The 23,157-nt window shown below is 43.6% G+C and overlaps 2 protein-coding genes across 5 annotated transcripts in view; both read right to left on the bottom strand.

Moving 5' to 3' along the window:
* Positions 1–1,100: 1,100 nt before the first annotated feature.
* On the bottom strand, positions 1,101–10,669 carry LOC134513803 (uncharacterized). Its single transcript, XM_063330978.1, has 3 exons — positions 8,903–10,669; positions 4,321–4,433; positions 1,101–1,426 (listed from the first exon to the last, which is right to left on the bottom strand). Exons 1-3 carry the CDS (start codon positions 9,241–9,243, stop codon positions 1,254–1,256), a joined length of 627 nt encoding a protein of 208 aa, XP_063187048.1. The 5' UTR covers positions 9,244–10,669; the 3' UTR covers positions 1,101–1,253.
* Positions 10,668–23,157, bottom strand: part of CRYL1 (crystallin lambda 1) — a 63,700-nt gene continuing 51,210 nt past the window's right edge. For all 4 annotated transcript variants that reach the window (XM_063330955.1, XM_063330950.1, XM_063330962.1 and 1 more), the window contains 2 exons: positions 17,260–17,366; positions 10,668–15,221 (listed from right to left, as the gene is read on the bottom strand). In XM_063330955.1, the coding sequence (XP_063187025.1) occupies positions 15,108–15,221; positions 17,260–17,366 (221 nt within the window). In that variant the 3' untranslated portion in view covers positions 10,668–15,107. The remainder of the gene's footprint in view (positions 15,222–17,259; positions 17,367–23,157) is intronic.

Below are 23,157 nucleotides of genomic sequence, written 5' to 3' on the forward strand. Positions count from 1 at the left end.
GGATGGACCGTGCAGTTCAGTCCTTCATTCAAGTGCTCCTTCCACACTCCGTGCACCTTCACAGCGTTTGTTCCCTTATGACTAGTGTTATTGGCCTACATTCCTCTGTCTTGACTTTATTTCCCATTTCCTTCATGACTTCCCCTTTCTAAAAGGTATGAGTATCCACTCTTGGCGATTTCTTCATTACTTTGCGCAATGGTGGTGTCTCAGCAGCCCTGGCTTATTCATACCTTTCCGGAAATTATTTTATTGTATTGCTTGCATAGCCTTACCGTGTTTGCTTACACCTTTCTGCAAAGCCCACCACCATGCTCTCTTGGATCACTTCCTTGGATATTTATCCTGTGGTTTACAGTGAGCTTTTTTTTCTCTTACAATCACCTGAAATGCTACCAAAATATCTCTTTGGAAACCACCTTCTCAGATCTAGCCTTTACTTTTTGTGATCAAGTGTCACCTCACCTTTTTCTTGGTCTTCCTCTTGGTCCCTTTGTTAGATAAACTAATTGCCGGCTGCGTGAGCATTGGGTGTATGCTTATATTAAGCATTAGGCAATGTTGTATATTTTAATTGTTTTTAATTTGCATGCTTATAGGGATGAAGGATTTCTGATTTGTACTAACCATATCTGCATCATCTCCAAAAGATGTGTATCTAACCTTCCCTAAAAGAACTCGGAGACTTTTGCAATTGTTCTAAATAGCTTTTTCAGTTGCTTAACTTGCACACTGGAAGACATTTTAAAAAAATCTAAACTGGACAGGATCAAACCCTCTTAATGCTTGTATTTTCACCTAGGATGAACTTTGTGCAATCTTGTGAAAGCTTGAAAAATATTTTTAAACCTCTTTCATAAGCAGTGAACCCAAGACTGTAGGTACATATGTGAAGATGGTCTCCATGCCCACAAAAAGGAACAAAGTGTTAAAGGAGAAGCCGCTGCCGGAGCATTCACACACCATTCATGTTGTTGCACACACACACTCTCGGGCACGCTGCTTCCTTCTTCAGGCTCGACCCAATGTTTCCTGCAGCAGAGTCTCAGGCGTCAGATTTTATAAAATAATTAATTTACTTGAAAGGTACAGCAGCAAGAACAGCCCAGGCTGGGTGCCTCCAAAGAGAGGGACTCCGAACAAAGAAATTCCTTGGCAATTATACCCTTGTGATCCGTACACCTGCCCCTCGCGCTCTTCACGTGCTGTCCACGCGTCTTTTAGTCCAATGGTGATTTTTGGTCTTGGGTCTTCTAACATCTTATTGGATTCTTCTTCTGTGCCCAGGCAGGCAGGCTCTTATCTTGTTGATTTGCAGTTTCAGCTGAGGGTTGGAGCCTCTGTATCTTCTGGTTTACACTCCTTGTGTGTCTGTCCTTGTTGGCAGGACATGGAGAGCTGAAGAGTCCCAGACTTGGGAAAAACACTACCAAAACACCAGTGTGATATCAACATCTTCCCCATACTAAAAGACTAAACACAGCACTGTACCAGCTGCTAGGAAAATTACTAAGAGAAATAACTCTATTGCGGCCTACAGGCTTCAGCAAATCTTGTTACTCACGCTAAGTAAAGCTAGGCAAACAGCACAAATCACACCGTATTATAATCCTAAGTAATTTATTCTAATCAAAACTTGCTTATTTACGATAAACAACTAATATCCCTCAACAAAAGCTCATGACCAAGTGGACAGTTAAAATAACTGTCGGCCAAAGTCATTGGCATTAGAAGGAGGAGATGTGGAAGTACGAGCAGCAGGTCATCAAGCTCCTTGGCTTATTGGGGTCCCCAGCCAGGCTTTTTTAACTTGTCATGCTCAGGGCTGAGACCGTGGCTTGAGTTGACAACCTCTGCCGGGGTGTCACCCTCGGATCAGGCTCCTGTGCAGCCCTCGCAGCAGTTCCCTCTGCTGTCCCCAACCTGCTTCCCCTGGGAGAGCAGATGACCCAGGCAGCCACTGGCCTCCACCGAGAGCCGCACTGGGATGGGAGGGAACAGGAATGGGAAGATGCAGTTGAGCAGTGAGTGGGTGGCTGAAAAATTAGGGAGGATGTAAGGGACGCCCAAACAGGCATGGATTTAAAAAAAAAAAAAAAAGAAAAAGATAAGGTAGTAGGGCAGGAACTAGATGAGGCCACAAATTAAAAAAAAAAAGTTTGCTAGGATAAAGCACACTGTGTATGTATAAGTGGCAGAGAGAAACGATGAGAGTGGGCCAGGACTGTTGCCCATCTTCCTGGGCGGTGAAGGGAGATGCTGACATGGACATGAGGACGGCCCAGTGCAGGGTCCCTCCGTCCCGGGCCGCGCTCGGGCTGTTACCCAGCCCCACGCTCTCTGCCGTGCTGCCTACTAGATCGTTGCCAAAGCTGGAAACGTACTGTCATAAAATTCTCCCTAATAAATCTGCTTTAATTAAGTCAGCTTGCAATTTAGTTGTGGAGACTATACTTTCTCCACCCAGCTACTGTGGTTTTCCCAAGTATGCGAGCTGGGGATGGAGTTTGTGCGACTGTGGCTGGTTCCATATCCAGATGGAGAAAAAGACTCACAAAAGTAGAGGCGTGTATTAAGCATTTCGTAGTTTCCCCACAAAAGGAATAAAAAAAAGGAATAGGTGTCACGGATTTGCTACAAATAGTTTTCTCCAGGAGAAACTGTAGTATATACTACAAAAAGCGTGGTGAAAATAATAGTTCAAGTAACAAAAAGAGTAAGGACTCCCTGAGAAAACCATGTTTGGAAGGACGATATTTGCCAAACAGGCCTGGAAACGAGCAAATATCTCATGGGTGGAGAATATAAAGAAAGGGTATGAAGTGAGAGCTGGAAGGAAAAGGGGCTCAGAGAAGTTGCACCAGTAAGATGGATAAAAGCGAGGGCAGTGTGCCGCAGTCTGCTAGATCCACCACACAAGTGGGCTCTCTGCTGCTCAGGGAGGATGTAAGGAGTTGAAAAGGCAAATAACAGGAGGCGGGGGGTGGAAGAACTGCCCTGGGAGCCTAAAAAGGGGATATAATGTCCCCCATTACAAGGATCATGCTTGCCACCAGGGTCCTGCTTCTACTGCTCTGCGCCTTCTAGGTCCGAATATAAAACCCCTGTGGTATAAAAAGGCCTTCTGCCAATAACTTTGTTTTAAGGCTCACAGAGCGGTTGATCTCCAATGATCTCAGCAGGCACCAAGTCAACAGAAAAATACTGACTCAGCCATAAAACAGGGAGCAGCTTCATCTTGGAATATGTCATGAGATTAAATCGGAGAAGCCAAACGTAACTGTCAACAGCAAGGATTAGGAAAAGGCTGCATTTGGCGCTCCACGCACAGCGTGGCTCTCCAGCACGCAGCGCTCTCCTGGGAGGAACGTGAGTCAGGGAAGTTGCTGCCAATGGGCAGCTGGGCTGTGCCTGGGGAACTGCAGTGTGCTCCTGGGGAACGACCAAAACAGGCTCTTGGGACATCAGCCATGGTCAAGCAGGGTCCAGATGGCCAGAGTTTGGCATCTGAATCCCATCTCTTGAGTGGAAAAAAATCAGTGGTTGCCACAAACTCAGTTTGCCCGAAAAGGCTGGAGTGGGAGGTTGGTATAACATCTGGGTAACAATGCACATGGGTAGTTTTGAAATTAAAGATGATCCTCTGAGCAGCTGAGAAACGTCAATAATAAAGAAAAGGGTCATCAGAAGAGACTAATGTGGAAACAGAGCTGGATAGTAAATGGCAAATGGACAATTCAAAGGAAAGTTTAAAAAAAAAGGGAAAAAGAAGAAATACAACAAAGTGTCATGTATAACTATATGGTTACATGAGCTTGGAAATCATGCAGAGGATCATGTGTTAAAAAAGGCTGGAAAATACAAGGTCTTGCTTCCCTCAGAGAAACTTCTAAAGGAAATGTATCCAAGAAGGAGGAGTTATGAGAAGCAACCAGAGTAATGCAGTTCTAGTGCCACCATTAATAACAAGCTCACAGAGTGTCACCAAAAGTAAGAAAAGCTATGGACTTAATGATAAACAAAACAGTCTTCCCATCGTAGCTGAGCTTTATTCAGTTCTGGTCTTTGTGCTTTCCTACTATAAGCAACGTGATCATGTATTGTTCTAGAAGTCTCTCAACACTGCCTTAATTAGGTAGCTTCCAAATTATCTCTGTTGTTTATCCCATATTACTCATAAATCATGACCATGGTCATATTCAAGCCCTTCTTGTAGGCTCTGGCATCCAGTGGTGATCACCTCTGCCTTTTAATTATGATAATATAGGCTTCCGAGCCTTTGATATGACCACCTGAAGAAGGTCCTACAACGACACACACCTTGGCAAAAGAGCCACATGCTGCTGATAGGATGAATATTTGTCTCATGGCAAGTTCTCAAGCTTTCCTCACGCTGAAGTAAGGCCATCAGATGGGTGGCAGCTGGTGGTAACCTGCATTAGGGAAAATCAGAAAAACTGATCAGGGATCATGGAAGAGAGAGCCTGGAGCAGCGTAGTGCTGGGGCAGAGGGACCTCACTTAGCTTTTGCAGGTAAATTATCTTGGAAGGAAAAAATTGATTTTACAGGTGAATAGTCCAAGTTTGTTAGCCTGGAAGACAGGTGAATGAGGATGAACTATTCACATCTGTTTCTAGCTCTGCAACAGGCTGTGTCTGGGCTTCCTACGAGCTGGGCTGGTCAGACTGGCCTATTTAAACATTACAACCTGAAGTCCTTTGCTACAGAAACAGGGCAGCAAGCCAGGCAGGATGCCGACACAGACCCATCAGGCCCAAGAAATGGAGCAAAGCCCATGCCTGTGGGAAGGCTACCCACACTGCCTGTTTACTGACCTGCACCGGCACGGCCAGCAGCCGGCTGGCAGAGGAAGGTCCGTTCCAGAAGCTCATCAGCAGGTTACAGGAAAGGTGGCGGCTGGAAACGACACTTTCTTTTGCTCTGCATACGTGTGGGGATGGGATTGCTAACAGGGTGGACGTGGCAATAAGCACCCGAGGATACAGTTAGCGACCGACCACTGGCTGGACAGTTGTCACGGCAAGTTTGATGGCAGTAAGTGCGATGAGTTGGTAGGGCAGCGCTCTCCCAAGGCAGTGCTCTGCAGAGGGGCTGGACTGTAACTTTTCTAAGAAGCGACTTGAAACCTAAAGCTACGTGCAGACACAGTAAGCGCTGTTCATACAGTGCACCGGGGCAATGCTAATAAACACGTACCTCACTTTTACTGATCATTAAATAAGATTGCCTTAATCCCAATCTAATGGCTTTCTTTATAATACACTATTCAGATACTAAAATCAGATTAAAACATAAGCTCAGGTTATTACTTAATGAAATGTGTTTTTATTTGTTGAAATATGAATAAAACCTGCATATTGTTAGAAAATTTATATTTAGTTTTTCTTTGCTCTCAAAGCCATATTTTTTATAGCTTTTGTTTTGTAAACGACAGTTTAGAGAAGTATGATGTTGTCTCTTTCAGCAACTGAAGCTATGTTCAGACTTTAAAAATTTATCAGACTTCTGTAATTACCCTTTACTATGCACTGATACAGATTTTGGTAGGGGGGAGATGATGTTTGTAATTAACTTTTCTTCCTAAAAAAGGAAAACCAAAAGCAAATGCAAGAAATGTTTCTGGTTTACAGAATTACACAGTGCAACTTCATGCTACTCCATAAACTTCTGTATGATTCCCATCAGGCACAGGCGCTGCCCGCTTGGTTAAATTGCCTGCTTATGCAATTCCCTGTTTCCACTACCCCATATGCTTGAAATGGCACAATTACATCTTTCCATTATTGCATGGGTTTGAAATGACACTGCTGAGTAATATCGGAAAATCTGTTTTTGTGGTTATAAGGTGGTGTGGAAAGCTCTGCGCTTCTTGGTCTGCCGCCTTTGTATTATAGCGGTAATTCCAGTAATTTGTTTTTAGCTGCACAGAAATACTTTCTGTATTACTATAGAAGAACTCAGTAGACAGATTGCGCCCCATTAAGTTTTTAAGTAGAGTTTAAAATGAAAATACAAGCTCCACAGCAACACAGCTGGGCATAAAGCTGACCGGTTGCTGCTGGTGCGCACAGGAGCAATGCACACATAAAGGACTCGTCTGCGCTGCATGGAAATGGCCACGGTCTTCACCGAGGCAGCTGCTGGAGTGAAGAACAAGGCAATGGTAAACCATTTCCACTGGTAGCGCCAGTTTTAATTTAGGTACTTCAGTAACATCAGAGTGGCAGTGAGGATTCTCCAGCCTCATCACTTTCTCCCTGGGCTGCAAAAAAATGCCTCCATTGTGTTCCTTCAGAGTATTATCTGTTAAAGCCAACCAAGAATAAGCAGCCATGGCTTCATGTGGAAAGTATGTACTGTTACAATAGTGCAAGACCTGATGTTAAAATTTAAACACATTACGAATGCAAAGAAAGGCTTTCACAATGTTTCAAATTACAAAGGCTTTTTAAAGTTTTCTGTTGGAAAACGTATCCGTTTGTTGTGCCAACACAGAGGTGTTGGATCCTTATGGAGGCCTCGGGCAGTACATTAATAATGTTAACAGTAGTCGTCATCTAGACTTAAGCTAAACGGATCAAACACCTAATTTAGGGCAAATTTACAGCTCTATTTAATGAAGTATTTTAAAAAAGTAAGTTCAGTTTCTGCACAAAGCTGTCCTATATCCACATGCAAGTATGGGCTCTTGACCTTTCCGTGTTAGACTACATTTTACTCATAGACAAAGGACAAAAAGTTGCTGGATGATTCTGCATCTTACACATAGAATCACGGAATCATAGAATTGCCTAGGTTGGAAGGGACCTTTCAGGTCATCTAGTCCAACCATCAACCTAACTCTGACAAAAACCATCACTAAACCATATCTCTAAGCACTACGTCTACCCATCTTTTAAATGCCTCCAGGGATGGTGCCTCAACCACTTCCCTGGGCAGCCTGTTCCAATGCTTGATAACCCTCTCAGTGTAAACATTTTTCCTAATATCCAATCTAAACCTCCCCTGGGGCAACTTGAGGCCATTACCTCTCATTCTATCGCCTGTTACTTGGGAGAAGAGACCGACCCCCACCTCTCTACACCCTCCTTTCAGGTAGTTGCAGAGAGCAATAAGGTCTCCCCTCAGTTTCCCTTTCTCCAGGCTGAACAATCCCAGCTCCCTCAGCCGCTCCTCATAAGACTTGTTCTTCAGATCCCTCAACCAGCTTCATTGCCCTTCTCTGGACCCACTCCAGCACCTCAATGTCTTGTAGTCAGGGGCCCAAAACTGAACACAGTACTCGAGGTGGGGACTCACCAGTGCTGAGTACAAGGGAACAATCACTTCCCTAGTCCTGGTGGCCACACTGTTCCTGATACAAGCCAGGATGCTGTTGGCCTTCTTGGCCACCTGGGCACACTGCTGGCTCATATTCAGCCAGCTGTTGACCAACTCCCCCAGGTCCTTCTCCACCAGACAGCTCTCCAGCCACTCTTCCCCAAGCCTGTAACGCTGCATGGGGCTGTTGTGACCCAAGTGCAGGACCTGTCACTTGGCCTTGTTGAGCCTCATACCTTTGGCCATGACCCATCGATCCAGCCTGTCCAGGTCCCTCTGCAGAGCCTTTCTACCCTCAAGCAGATAACACTCCCACCCAACTTGGTGTCATCTGCAAATTTACTGAAGGTGCACTCAATCACCTCATCCAGATCATTGACAAAGATATTAAACAGAACTGGCCCCAATATCGGGCATTGGGGAACACCACTCGTGACCTGCTGCCAACTGGATTTAACTCCATTCACCACTCCATTCATACCTCCGCTTCTTGTAAATACAGGTCTGAAATCCAAGTAGCTGGAAGAAGTCTACAAAGCCACGCATTAAAAATCTCCATTTCACACTCAGGCTCAAGAGGAAACCCCATGCATGCTAAGTGCCATTTTATTCCAAGTGTCCCTCTAGTTCAGTGTTTGGTGAAGGGAAAATGCTGATGGATGTGCAACCCCATGGAGCATTTATTTGAATATATGTTAAGAAAATAAGTCATGTTGTTTTCTAGCAAACTAGAAAACAAAGCAGTTTGATGTATTTCAGAAGTTCACTGAATTTTGTGGAAACAGTGCCCTTACAAACAGCTCTCCTTGAAATTCGCTCCGCTTCCATAGGAGTGGTGCAGGCTTTTCCTCACAGCCAGGAGGACGTTGGACCCATTTTTGATGAGCTCTATACAAAAAAATGCTAGTCCAGCTGCGTTTGTTCATGGCTTCACTTGCAGCCAGCTTGCAGTCGGAGCCAGCTGAAACCATCCCCGGAGCGTTTCACAACCACCTATCAGCATGTGCAAACCGGGGCTTCAGCACAAATTCTGGGGGTCAAACATTCAAGGCTGCCCTGTTTTGCCTCGAAAAGGCACTCTAAGCATCCTTTCCCCCCAATTCTTATGAAACTATTGATATGACAGCATTTGCTATTTAAATTGCTAGTTTCTTTTCTGACCTCCCGTTTATAAAAGAAGCGAGAGGTCTGTGTAGCCACGGCTCTGTGCCTCACGGCATCACACGCAGCAGTGGAGGATGCGGGTACTCTCTTCCCAGTGGATAGCTTTGTACGGACATAGCGGTGAGGCATCAACCTTCGCTACTGGTCTGCTCCCAGCACATGCTGTAAGTGACATTTAAACCTTCGTGAGTATTAAGATATGCAGCTAAATCTTGCCATTCGAATATTGCTTTTGTATGATTAAACATACACATTCTCTGCTATTCCTTATTATAAAAATCAGTATTTATCATTATTCATATATGAATATTAGCTTGTATTCAACAGTCAAATGACTCTTCCAAATTAAATTTGTACAATAAAAGAAAAAACTTGGAGAGGAGAAGAAAGTTCTACCTGAAAAATGAAGGATAAGAAATACCAGTCAACGGGTAAGTCTCTCTAAGCGGTGTGCTCTGAGCGGCTTTGCCACTTAACTCTGAGTAACACGCTGAAGGGAGGAATTCCTTTCTCTTTCTGAAATCACAAAATAAATCCTTGGCTGTTGGCTTGATACAAAGCCTCACCAAATCAAACGTGAGTTTTTCCCTGGGGTCAGTTTTTGTCTTTCCACTCACTGTGACTGATTCGCAATAGCGTGCACACACACGAAACGGACGGCGCAGGCGAGCGCCAGCCTGACTGGAGCCTGGGGGAATGGGAGCAGATGAGCAGGCAGCGAGCGCAAACGTATTCATTTACACTCGTTTACTCTAACTAGATCCAAATTAATTTGTGAAACATTCCCTTTGGGCCTGGTAGGCTGTTGAAAGCCAAAGACCATTTATTTTTCCTACTGACAAACTAATTGCTAGGTTCACATCTGCTGGGCTCCTCTTCTCATGGAGGGCTCCCATCCTCCGTATCTCCGTCTCTGCACAGGTACCAGTTACATGTTCTCAAAGACCTTTCTGTAACTCCGTGCTACGGCAATGCAATCCTGACATGTAACTGTATAGGCACTGGCAGCACATCTCATCTTTCTTTTGAGAAACTGAGACTGACAATGACATAATTTCGTCTCAGAATGATTTTTTCTGTTTTTATAACAAGCACCACAAGCACTGTCCTGCTTCCCTAATGAAGCACAGTTCATTTTTTGCCTAAAAGATGGTATAGATAAGGTAACGCAATTTCTTAATACCATTCCAATTAGATAATATGGCAATCAGAAAATACGCACATTTTAACTTTCAAATTGTTATCATGACTGAACAGAATCATAGAATCATGGCATCACAGAATCATGGAATCATAGAATGGTTTGGGTTGGTAGGGACCTTTAAGATCACCTAGTGGCAGGGACACCTCCCACTAGACCAGGCTGCTCAAAGCCCCATCCAGCCTGGCCTTGAACACTTCCAGGGATGGGGCATCCACAGCTTCTCTGGGCAACCTGTTCCAGTGCCTCACCACCCTCACAGGAAAGAATTTCTTCCTGATATCTAATCTAAATTTCCCCTCATTCAGTTTGAAACTGTTACCCCTTGTCTTATCACTACACTCCCTGATAAAGAGTCCCTCCCCATCTTTCCTGTAGGCCCCCTTCAGGTACTGGAAGGCTGCTATAAGGTCTCCCTGGAGCCTTCTCTTCTCCAGGCTGAACAACCCCAACTCTCTCAGCCTGTCCTCATGGCAGAGGTGCTCCAGCCCTCTGATTATCTTCGTGGCCCTCTGCTGGACCCGTTCCAACAGGTCCAGAAGAATAGTTACAGAATAGGGAAAGTAAACAACTAATCCCATCACACTCAGACATTTCATAAACAGAATACTGAACTTCCCTCAGTGAATCAGGTGAGTATTTCCCTGCATCCACTCTTTCTTCCTTATCTTACACATAATAGGTGGTTTAATTTCCAACAGCATTATATCAAAGGCTTTGGTATGAACACAGTGGACGCTGCTTCCAATAAGCAGCAGTAACTAATAGCAAAGTACACATAATAAGGAAAACAATATCAAATTGGTAAAACAGATAAAAACACAGTGCAACAAAAAAACAGATGTAGAAAATTCTGTCGGTGTAACGATTTAAAAAATACAGGATTTTAAAATATGCAATTGTGATAAATTCTTCCAAATATCTCATAGCTTACCATAAAACAGTTGCTTGAACATTCAAGCAACTATCGCTGCTTCTGCTGACAATCAAATATTTGACCGTATCTGCGTTAGTTCTGCAACTTTGTAGGACTGCTGGTGTTAATTCTAAAAGAGTCCTCATAAGATACCAGGTGCAATCTATCCCAAGAAATTTACTGCATATGAGGAAAAAAGCAATGGGATAAAAGGAGTAAGACAAATTTGAAGAAAAGAATTAAACCAATTAATTCAATAGAATTGGTATTTGTATCTTACAAGCAGCTCAACTCTGACAGGTTGCTCCCCTGAAGGGATTATTCACCGTCCAATTAGCAAATCTATTCTGTCCAAATTGTCAGCTAAATACCCTGTAAGAAGTTAGTGATGGACTATTATGGGAAGCAGAGAACCAAGAAGGTGGTAAAGGAAAAAAGCAAAAAGGAAGAGAGAGAGGGGGGAACCCTCCCCTCCTGGTAAACCCTGCTCCTGCAGCAGCCCCCAGCAGTGGAGATGCTGAACAAGGTGAATGAAGCACATGTCCATCACCAGGAGGGGCCACCCCTGGGGACCAACAACATGGGATTTTTGGTGGCTCAGACTTTTTTGTAAGGAATTCTTTATATGTGAAAATTTGTGACAACTTGGCGATATTACATTAATCCACCCAGGAAAATGCATGGAAAAACCTGAATGCAGATTTATTTACATCCATTCACACCATCCTAAATTTCAGTTACGATTTAGGTTAAGAAGTCCTCAACGTATGTGACAATTTGAAGTAATCTATACATATTCTCTAGAGTTAATTTACTTAAACCAGAGCAATATTTCTGATACAACGTCAGCCAAAATGAAACAAAACTTGGAATGAGATTAACGCAGGCTGAGAGGGAGCTCAGGAGGTCTCTGCTCCAACCTCCTGCTCATGGCAGGCTTAGCTCTGAGGTCAGATGGGGCTGCTCAGGGCTTCATCCAGTCAGGAGCTGAAAACCTCTGAGGATGGAGACTGCACCACTGTGGACAACCTGTGCCTCTGCCTCACTGAACTCATGGGGGAAAAACTGTCTCCTTACATCACGGTGAAACACTTGTGTTTCAACTTACGTCCATCATCGCTGCCTTCCCACCTGGCCCCACTTTGGAGAGCCTGTCTCTGTCTCCTTGATGACCTCTCTGCAGGCACTGGGGGCTGCTGGTAGGTCCTCCTGAAGCTGTCTCTGCTCCAGGCTGCACAAGCCCAGCTTCCACAGCCCCTCCTTGCAGGACCAGCGCTCCAGCCCCACCATCTCAGGGGCCTCCCCAAACACTTGTCCAATGCCTGTCTTGTAACAGGGACCCCCAAACTTGGCACAGGATTCAGACACAGTCTGAAAACTGACAAGTAAAGGGAATTCATTGTGAACGGGGTACAGGTCCCTGGGATGAGGACAGCCCATCTCATTCCTTTAGCTACCTTTTCCTAATGCTTTCCAGTTGTTGTTGTATTTACCAACTCATGATTTTGTGTGCTTCAAATCCTAAACAAATGTCAACTAAAGTACATTTTCTGTCAGGCATCACCCCCCCCCCCCCAACTTGTAGCTGTGAGCCTGGGTTGGGAACTGGTGCTCCCAGGTGAGCTTTGCTGTATGGCAGACCCTGTGGAGGAGCCGCTCGCTGCACAGACGTGCTCTGGCCCTCTCCAGAGCGCTCTTCCCCCCAACACAAAACTATTCCCTCACTGCAGGGCCCAACGTCTGCAGCAACTGGTCACCAACACATGAATTACAGGACAGTACACATTATTTCTTGTCTATTTACTCCCACTGATTTCTACAAATTATTCTACCAGGGCACTGCTTTCTAAAGACATATTATGTAGTGCTACCACTAGACTACCACACCGGAGCACAGAAATTCACATCTTCTTCATTAATATATTTTATTCATAAGTAAATAATAAAGATGGAAGCAAATAATTGATGACATTATCGAGTTTTAAAATAGAATAAACAGAAGCGATGTGAGCTAATTAGTTATGACAATGTCATATGCTCAATAGAAAAACAGGACTAATCTTGAAAGTAATTGGAACCTTCTGTGGCCTTGTCTGAAATACAAAAACGTATATAAAATTAGGAAATCAGCCCCATAATTAATCTTCTATTGGTTAATAAGGCATTGGGAATAAGGATTGACCTCCCCAACTGCAGATATCTAAATGCAGGTTGAGCCAGTTGCTGTGGCAATAAAAAGCAATAGAAGAAACCTGAAAATTTTAAGTCTATATCGGGATAAAATAAATTGAGCTTACAAATTTTCCTTCCTCTTCATTGATTATAAAGGAGCACAGGACAACCTCAGCATTGCGCCTCCCACCCCATGTTTCACATCCAGAGATGTGTTCTTGGCCCACCACTTACGTCAAGCGATACAATTTATCCCAGGTCTCTTTTACTGTGACCAAAGCAGAAATAAGTGATACTGGTATGTTCAGGCAGACATATCTGCTGTTCAGCTCAAAATGGCAACTAATTAAGTTTCTGTAACTTGTTTGTGTGCTGCACCCTCCGTAAAAAAACAAGAGTTGAAATGCCCCTGAGCTGAGCATTAGCAAAATGAGAGCTTAACACTTCTGCGTCTGTGCTGCGACTGAAGCTACATGACCAGTTAGCACAAATTTAGAAACGCTTAACTCAAGCAGTGTGGGTGCAATGCACTGTTTCAAGTTATTCTTACTGTCTGCCTACCAATACTGCCCCAAGGGTCCAGCTAAGATCAAAGTCCAACTATATTACAGGGTGCATACATTCATAATAGCACTTTGCTGTGGACCAAAACACGCCACAGCAGCCACTGAGGATATCACTGCTTCCAGGTGTATACTGCGTCCCTGCATACGGAGGAGATGCTGTGTCTCCTGTAGGAAGGGCAGCATTAAAGCATAAATGCTACATCTAATCCACGCATCTTTCCCTCTGTGGGGGAGCAAAACACCAGATACCTGGGGTCCCTTTAACTACAGCTGTTAAATTCAGTACAGCTGAGTCCTAAAGAAGCACTCCTTGCTTCAGATAATGTACAAAATAGGCATGGCAACAGAGAGGTAAACTGGAGCAGCCTAGGAGTAGTCATGAAGTAGGCTGGGAGAAAGTCCAGACCAATCCACTACACCATACTGTCTCCCAAACTAGCTATTAAATCAAAATCATAGAATCATAGAATGGCTTGGGTTGGAAGGGACCTTTAAGATCATCTAGTTCCAACCCCCTGCCATGGGCAGGGACACCTCCCACTAGACCAGGCTGCTCAAAGCCCCATCCAGCCTGGCCTTGAACACTTCCAGGGATGGGGCATCCACAGCTTCTCTGGGCAACCTGTTCCAGTGTCTCAACACCCTCACAGTAAAGAATCTCTTCCTGATATCTAATCTAAATTTCCACTCTTGTCCTATCATTACACTCCCCGATAAAGAGTCCCTCCCCATCTTTCCTGTAGGTCCCCTTTCAGTACTGGAAAGCTGCCATAAGGTCTCCTCAGAGCCTTCTCTTCTCCAGGCTGGACAACCCCAACTCTCTCAGTCTGTCTTCATAGGAGAGATGCTCCAGCTCTCTGATCATCTTCATGGCCCTCCTCTGGACCCACTCCAACAGGTCCATGTCTTATCCAGGTCTCTCTCATAGACAAGTCTTAAAATGGTGCACATATTTATGCAGCAATACCAACGGCCAGCACCAGACATCTGACTTATGCTGGGGGCAAAGCCATGGGGTATCAAGGGCGTGGTCTTAAAGACCAAGCAGGTATCTGCTAAGTCTTACAGAAGCAGGGGCAGGGGATGACGGGGGAATTCTGCTTTATTTACTCAAACTAACATCACCCTACAGCTACATAAGTGCCAAACAGAGGGAAAGGAAGAGTAATTCTTTCCCCTACACTGTGGAACAGTTACAGAGCTAAATTTAAGTGACCCTTACTGCTGTTGAGGTCTCAGCTCACCAGCCAGTGAATCTACTCTTTGCTCAACACAGCCTTCTGCTATCTACCGTCAGTGCTTTACAAATTAACTTCGCTGTCACAGTGATTGGCGGGTGAGGGCTTATTTTCTCCAGTGACAAACAGCTGATGTTTGCCTATTTCAGATCCCTGCATAAGCAAATATTGTTCAAGCGCTGAATTCCTAAGCAAGCTGAAAAATGCATTATTTAAAACATGATTATGTTCCAGCATTGCACAATATTGATATTGCTAAAGCTACTTAGTGCTTACACATCTAATGCATATATATAATAATTTGATAAATTTTAACTGCTTTTTAATAACTGTTTCCAGTTATTCATGAATTACGTCAAGACAAATTTGGACCAAATGTTTCATTGGTCTCTACATTTGTGCATCTCATTGGTTGCACGTTCAGTCTCCTCGTCCGCATCACCAACAATTTCCACTTTTTATGAAGATCTGGTCTTCATTTGGTCTCTCCTGTTAGACAAGGTGCACCTCAGTCAGATTTCATTTCTTTTTTCAGTTTGGCAAGACCAGTGAGACATTCATCTCTCCATTTTCTCCTGGCATCCAGGACTTTTGGAACACTTGGAATTTTTTCAGACATTGCCTAGAACAGAAAATTAAGATGATTAAATCTCATGTTCTGAGTAAAAAGTTTCTCACCAGCATCGTATTCCTGCTTTTCCTGCGTCAGACCAAGTAACCATCCACACAAACCATAATTTAGTCTATCAAAAGCAACAGGCCGCTAATTCTTAACATTGGTGAGTGGAAATGAGCTAACCTGTATGAGAAGAAAAGTGCTCGCATTTAGAGGTGGTTTGCGTGAACATGGCTATGAAGGTGCCTACAGAAACATCAAAGCATCAGCCTCTTCTTTCGGTTTGCCCCACACAGCCACTCTCTAGTCTCTTTGATAATAACCTTTTATTAAATAGGAAGGAGGCAACCTGGCCATTTATGTGGCTCAAAATGTGCTCTAAACCAAATTCCTCTGTGTGTGTGTGTTTAAAGCTGTGACCTCTCTTCTGGCTCCTAATAAATGTAATGAAGGATACCATGTTTATTAAAAACATTTTTTCTTAGGAGTGGCAGTTATAATCAAAATGACAGGGGAAGACACATAAGAAACCCAGAATTATGATTTTTGTTGTTTATTGGAATATGGGGGAGAGAAGGTGCAGCACTATTTGAGGACACAAAAGGTAGAAGTCTGAACAAGTTATCAGACAAAAACGGTATTTAAAACAAAATGGAAAAAAAAAAAGTATTTCTGACAGCATAATCAAAGTTGTCTGAGAAGTGCCAGTTAAATGTGTCACTGAAAGCAGAACAAGAGGTAGTAAGCTCTGGCCGGCCAGTACATTGTAATAGATGTTCTTTCAAAGAAAAAAAAGCTGTTTGAGAGCGCAGGTAGAGACCACAAGGTGATCTTTGCCAAAATAGCACCTGAGGTCTTAGGTTTAAAAGGCAAGGGTTGAGAAACTGGGTAAAACCTGGACCTGCTACCAATGACTGGCAAGTTGCAGTCACTCCAGAAAAAAGTCAGGGAGAGGGAGAGAGGAGTAAGATAAGAAATGTTTAATGTTTTACTTTTAAGAGGATTGTTGCGGATCCATCTTTGGCATTGAAAAGCAAAGATAATAAAGAGACAAAGAAACAGACACTGAAGTGGAATCCAGCTTTCCATAAAGAAACCCAAACTGTTTCATACTAATCAAAAGCTTCAAATGATTAATAACTCCCAATTATTATTGATTGTTATTATAAGCAGTCTATGCTGTTTATGCATGAAAGAATCTTTTTCCTTTTTAATATAGCTGATGTTGAAATTGTATAAACAGTGAAAAAAAGGAATAAAAATGCTGTCTTCCAGGCAGAGAGCTTCCACCTGTGGAATTAATCTGACAGTTATTCAATTCAACACATACACCTGTTCTTTAGAGAAGCATTAAAAAAGCCAACTATGAAAAGGCAGATTTAGGAAATAACAATACTTCAGTTAATTCCTATGATCATACAAAACAGCCTATATAGTGAATATAAACAAATTGTGGGCTTAGAAATGTTAATAGACAAACTGGGTCCCAATCCAGCATAGCACTTAAACATATCTTATCTTTAAACATGCAAGTAACCTTATCGGATTGCTCATATGTTTAACTTAAACACATATTTGCACGTGTTACAGACTGGAGCTCTAGTTTGTAAAGCACACAAAAACAAGAAAAAGAACACTCAGAAGAAAAAAGGGTTTATGCAGGAAGATGAAGTAGGAGGAAGACACGGGGAGAAAAGTCTTGTAGGAAAGGAAGCTTGGAGCTGCACATATTATGGTAGAGGACACAGGACAGAAGTGGTAAGAAATAGTGTGGAGGATTTAATGTCAGTAACCCACAGTCATTAGCAGCTGACTCCCCTGTCTAGTAATAATGTTCCTCAGCCGATAAATCACTTTCCCTTGATGTATGTCAAAGTGCTTTGAAAAGAGATTTACATGCATTTTATACTGATCTTTTCGTTCAAAAGACACATTCACACAAGAAATACAGACTACAGATACCTCTAACACTAAACTGAAATGGTACAAATGTTAAAAAGTTCTTTGTTCTGAATGTCACTGCATTTATCAACTCCATATTTACCTGATTGATTTTCTGCTCAATTTCACCTGAAAATTCTGGAACTGGTCCAAAGGTGTTCAGAACAAGTCTCATACCATCACGGTATCTTTTGCAGTAATTTGAAATACCTAAAAATAAGTGAAAAATTGCATTTCAACAGAAATTCCTACTTAAGTTCAGTAAGGCTACCTGTGCTTGAGCACTGTCTTAAATCAGAGTCCAAAAAAAGGTGTGCTCTTATGCTTAAGACACCTAATTGTCATCAAGGAAAAAAGGACTCTATCCACCACATTTCCTTTAAGGTCCATATAAAAATCATTTAGGACATGCCTTCACTGCAAAACCAATTAATATTACATACCGGCGGGCAATGCTATGTGAGGGGTATAGTACCCAACCATGGATATACTTGTGCTTTGTTACTTGAGACCAGAAAGCTTCCCCAACCAGTGTCCACGAGGAGAGTATCCTCTCCTCTTCCTCTCCTCTCCCTCTCCCTCTCCCACCCCCTCTCCTCTCCTTTCCTTCTCTTTGTGTCTTACCAGTTGAAGCATTCCTGTTGTTACTTTTATTTATTGACTTAAGTGTATCAAAGCAACATGACTCAGTGGGAAAAGGTCATGGAGACCCAGGTAGTCTCCAGTGATGGAGAAAGGCTTAAGAAGGAACATATGGATCTTGCAGATCAACACCTTGTATTGCAACTGGGGTTAGCAACAGGGATTTGGCTTTTATGACCATAGGACCCTTTTTGGGGGTTGAGCACTGTTAGGGGGAGATGGGATCCACCTGAAAAAGTGGGGAAAAAGCATCTTTGCCAAAACCCTGGCCAATCTGGTGAGAAAAGCTTTATATTAGGAGCACTGGAAAAGCGAGATTACAACCTTTATTCAAGTGAGGAAGGGGTGTATTGGGGTGAAAAGAAAGGAATGCAGGCTAACAGGTACAAGAGAAACCTCAAGAAAGTAAAAAAAAAAAAGGCAGGAGGAGTCCACCTCTGGTGTATGTGCACAAATGCATGCAGTCTGGGAAACAGGCAGGGGAAATGAGAGCTTCATGTGTGGTCACACAACTACAACACTGTTGGAGCAACAGAGGTGTGGTGGGATGGCTTGCACAACTGGAGCGCTGCAGTGGACAGATACACGCTGCAGGAAAGACAAGGAGGGGCTTTCTCTGTAAGGACCAGCTCAGATGTATGGAACTGCTCTACGGAATGGGCAACTGTCTGTGTGAGAGCCTGTGGGTCAGCGTCAACGGAGAGGCCAGTAAAGGACAGCATCCTCCAAGGGCAAGAACAGTCCATCCTGATATTCAGCAAGACAAGTAGATGTATCAAGAGATTGGCTTGGGTGAACTCCAGTGCAAAAAGGCAGCATATAGGAGGTGGAAGCAAGGACAGGCTGTAAAGGAGAAATTTAAAAACACTGCCCAGGCATGTAGGGATGGTGTCAGAAAAGCCAAAGCTCAGCTCCAGTTGAGACTTGCAAGGATGTCAAGGGCAATAAGAAGGGCTTCTACTGTTACATTAGTAATAGAAGGCTGAACAAGGAAAGTGTGGGCCTGTTGCTGAATGGGTGGGTGATTTAGTGACAGGAGAAACAAGTAAAGTGGAGTTAGTCGTTGCTTTCTTTGCTTCAGTCTTCATTGACAAGGTCTCCTATGCCTCTGTGCTTAGAGGCAGGGTTCAAGGAGGAGAGGGAGTGATCAGCAGCAGATGACGATCCAGTCAGTGACTATGTGCAAGAACTCAGCCCCACCCGAGACCATGGGACGAGACAGACTATATCCAAGGATATGAGAGAAATGGCCCATGCCCTTGCAAGTCTGCTTTCTATTGTATTTTAAAAATCATGCCAGTCAATGCATTAATCTCATCATTTGAGATGCCCAGATGACTGCAGTACACCCATCTTCAAAAAAGGTCAAAAGAACAATCTGGGGTACTACAGGCCAACCAATCTCACTTCTGTCCCTGAGAAAACCAAAGAGCAAGTCATCTTGAAACAAATTCCTGGGCACAGGAATAAGAAGAAAGTGATTGTGACAGTCAGCATATAGTCACCAATGGGTACACCATGGTGTAAATCACACCCGACCAACCTTGTTGCCTTCTGTGATAAAATCATTGTATTTGTGGAAAACAGTGAAGTAGTGGATATCATTTATGTGAACTTTAGAAGGGCATTTGACACTGTCTCCTATGATATTCTGTATCAAAGTTAGGACATAAAGTCTGTATGCTTTGACAACTAGATGGACAAAAAATGGGTTGGATACTCAGCCTCAGATGGTAGTGGTTAATGGATTGTAATCTACCTGAAAGCCAGTAAAAGTGGAGTACTGCAGCAATCCATCCTGAGACCTGTACTGCCTTACAGCATTTGCTCATAAAGTTTGTGAATGATACCAAATTGGGCCAGGGTGGGAGGCAGGGGGGGAACGGACCAGCTGATACATCGGAGGCCAGGGCTGCCCTTAGACAGGCTGGAGGAACGAGCCAATGCAAAACATTAAAAATTTAACAAGGCAAGATCCTGCACCTCAGAAGGAGGAGTTTCTTGCAACAACACAGGCTTGTGAACCCCAAGAATGCCTGGTCCTGGTAGGTAGCAAGCTGAACATGAACAAACAGTGTGCCCTGGCAGCAAAGAGGGCCAACGGCATCCTAGGCTGTGTTAACAGCACAGCCAGTAGATTGATGGAAGTAATTACCCGCCTTTACTCAGCATACTGTATTCAGTTTGGGATCGCCCAATACAAGAAAGACATTGACAAATTGGAGCAACTCCAGCAGAGGCCATCAAAATGGTGGGAGCTGGAGCACTTGCCCTGTGAGGAGAGGCTGGGGAACCTGGGCTTGTTCAGCCTGGAGATGGCTTGGGGGGGACCTAACAGCAGCTCCCACTGCCTACGGGTAGGTCATTGAGCAGAAAGAGATGGGCTCTTTACAGTTGTGGCATGGCAGGAGGACAAGAGACAACAGGCACTATTTTAAATGAGAGGTTCAGACTGGATACTCAAGCACTGGCACAGGTTGCCCACAGAGGTTGTGCAGTCTCCATCTCTGTGGGTTTTCAAGACTGTAGGAAGCTCTGAGCAGCTTGGTCTGACCTCAGAGCTGATCCTGATGTGAACATCTTAAAAAACACGGGGTGAGAGAGCCTGAAAACCAGCTACCTGGTAATAGTGGGTAAAATGGCAGTCAAGTAGGCCTTGTCTGAATTAGGGAAAGGTCCACCTTTCATCAGCTCCAGTAAGAATCTCAAAAAAATTACTGTTGAGGCACTAGAGAGGAACTGGAATGATAAATGCACCAAAAAGAGAAATTGGTCACTTAGCCAGACATATACAACTAGTAGACTTTTTAGTGCTATTAACTACCACATAACCAAGAAAGGATAAGGAGGCCTTTCCCACTGTACATCAATCAAGAAGTCGTGAGCTGCACCACAACAGTAAATGAGCAATGCTTGTCTGGCAGTAAGCAAGCCAACAGGAGTAAGAATGTGATTATCCTGATGAACACCCTAGATCTGAGAAGGGAAGTTCTGGATAGCCACTAAAAGCTCTGACAATCAATCTCCCTTTTCTGAGAACCATACAGACTGAAGAATTTGTATCCTTAACTCTCTTTTTATTAGCTAATTACCAAAGCAAAGAGGAGAAACCTGCAGAAGACAAAGGCAAGCAGTTACGGTCACCAACTCTTTCACGAAGACTCAGGAGATCATACAGACTGAGAAGCATGAACCTGAACTGCTCATGGTCTTATCCAACCACAAAATGCAGGAAATGTAACTGGGGTGGCCTGACTACCACACAAAAGAATGCAACTCAGGTCAAGAGTCATTAAGCAGTCTCTTTCCTGAACAGCTTGTAGACAGTTCCCTGGAATGCAATACTGGGTGATATCAATGCTGTAGAAGTCACACCTGTCTAACCCTAAATGGTTGAGGTTGAATGGTGGATGATTGAAAGGAAACCACTGACTTCTGGAAACTATGAATCATAACCTACAACACTTATATACAACACTTACACTGCTCAACATGTCTGAAATCGATGAAGTATGTGTTTTCCAAAAGGCCTCTAAGGTCAGTATGAGGATGGAGAATTCTCTTGTTTCTGGACCAAAGACAGAAGACCTTTCAAAGGACAGATGCTCAAGAAGTACTCAGTTTCCTTTAAGAAATTAGCACACTGAAGTTCATGATGACCATCAGATAAACAATGGAAAGGACAGAATGGGAGAACATGTCCATTGTATGAGAACAATGTGGAGAGACTTGAAACTATTGAACTCTCTTAAAAAGTGGACTAGAAACATTCTCCAGCATTAGAGAGAAGGAGGCTCTGAGAAAACTAGCAGCCTTGTTAAGTAGCTTGAACCTATATTTGGTGCCAAGAGTGTGCCAATCGGCATTTAGTCAGCCTTTTTCCTTATATTATCTACCCATGGAGCATATGTGTTCCTGAACACACTCTGGCATGTTCTGGCCTTCTCCAACACAAAAAGGGAGGTCAGTCCGTCATACAGGTATATCAGTGCTCTAATTATATGGAAATTTAGTATTTTGCTCAATTTTCTTAATTAACACACAGCAAGAAACCTTCAAATTGCCTAGCGGGCTCCAAAACATCACTGGCAGGAAGTGAGACTCAGGAAAAGAAGCATTACGGTGGGATGTGGAACGATTCTATCTCTTCACTGAGGGAATAAGCAGAGACCATCCTCCTCCATAAACACTCTGGAAAGGACCACTGGTAATCAGGGTTTACTGACCATACCCTGTCATTAGCATAAGTGCTAGCCTGTTATATCTTAACAGCTGGGCTTACAGACTTTGGCACCTGAAGCCAACCCAGACCTACCTACAGGGGATGTTCTATTTGCGTGAGCAATCTTGGGAACCCAAGACAATTCTGGATGAGACTCATGCACCAGCCACAAGATGATGATAGTTACATTTCACCTTGCTCATGTGAGCTTTTTCTTCTAACAGTGAGGAGTCTGAGGAAAAAGTTTGCCCCCACTTCATCCAACATCACAGAAAGTTCCCAGATGTAGATGTGGAAATGTCTGAGGCTGAGGAGTGCAGAACTATGTGGACTTGGGTACGCCGTGCTAACACACAGCTGCTGGCAGCAGCTGTTGCCAGCTGGATAATCACAAAATAAAAAATGTCAACTCAGTCAAATATGGCAATTCAAGCAAATCCACATAAGCTACTCGCGATAGAAGGAATGGTAAACAGAGCAGTACCAGTTACCAGTTATTCTGGTCCTTATCCAGCTGACTCAAGTCTATGACACCTAGACCAGTGCTGAATAGTTTGGGTTTGGTGCTTTTCCAAAAGTCATGGGGAACCTCTCAACCACCAGGTAAGCTTGTGTAATAATACCACAGATCTGAGTACTTTTGATTCTGGTACAGTCAAGAGAAGGTAGAAGTGAAGACTGTGCCAGAAATCTTTTTCATGAGCCTCAATCTAAAGAGATAACATTAGTATCTTGTAAAAGCTGAATGCTTGGACGTGAATGTGAACTCCTGAGCTGGAAATGGCCTTCAAAGCTCACCCAGCCAGCTAGTCCTGGAAACTGAGCTCTTACCAGCAGCTCGTCTACATCTTGAATGAATCAGAACAATTTCTGGGTGGGTGTAGCTCACCAGTGCAACAGAGACATGCCAAATGCAGGTTGGGTAATACAATTCACTCACTGCATGCAATGTAAGAATGAAAAGAAGCCTTAAGCAAAGTCAGAAAACAGGAAAGGCTAAAAAAAAAGTTATGGGTCTAGAGAAGAGCAGCAGCATTAGTATAGTTGATCTCAACATTGTGGCTGAAATGGCAACGTGAAGGCATGTATGCTGCATGTCAAGCAGGAGGTGGACAATGCAAAATCTTTCGAGTCTCA

Source organism: Chroicocephalus ridibundus, chromosome 1 (genome assembly GCF_963924245.1).
Source record: "Chroicocephalus ridibundus chromosome 1, bChrRid1.1, whole genome shotgun sequence".
Taxonomy (NCBI): domain Eukaryota; kingdom Metazoa; phylum Chordata; class Aves; order Charadriiformes; family Laridae; genus Chroicocephalus; species Chroicocephalus ridibundus.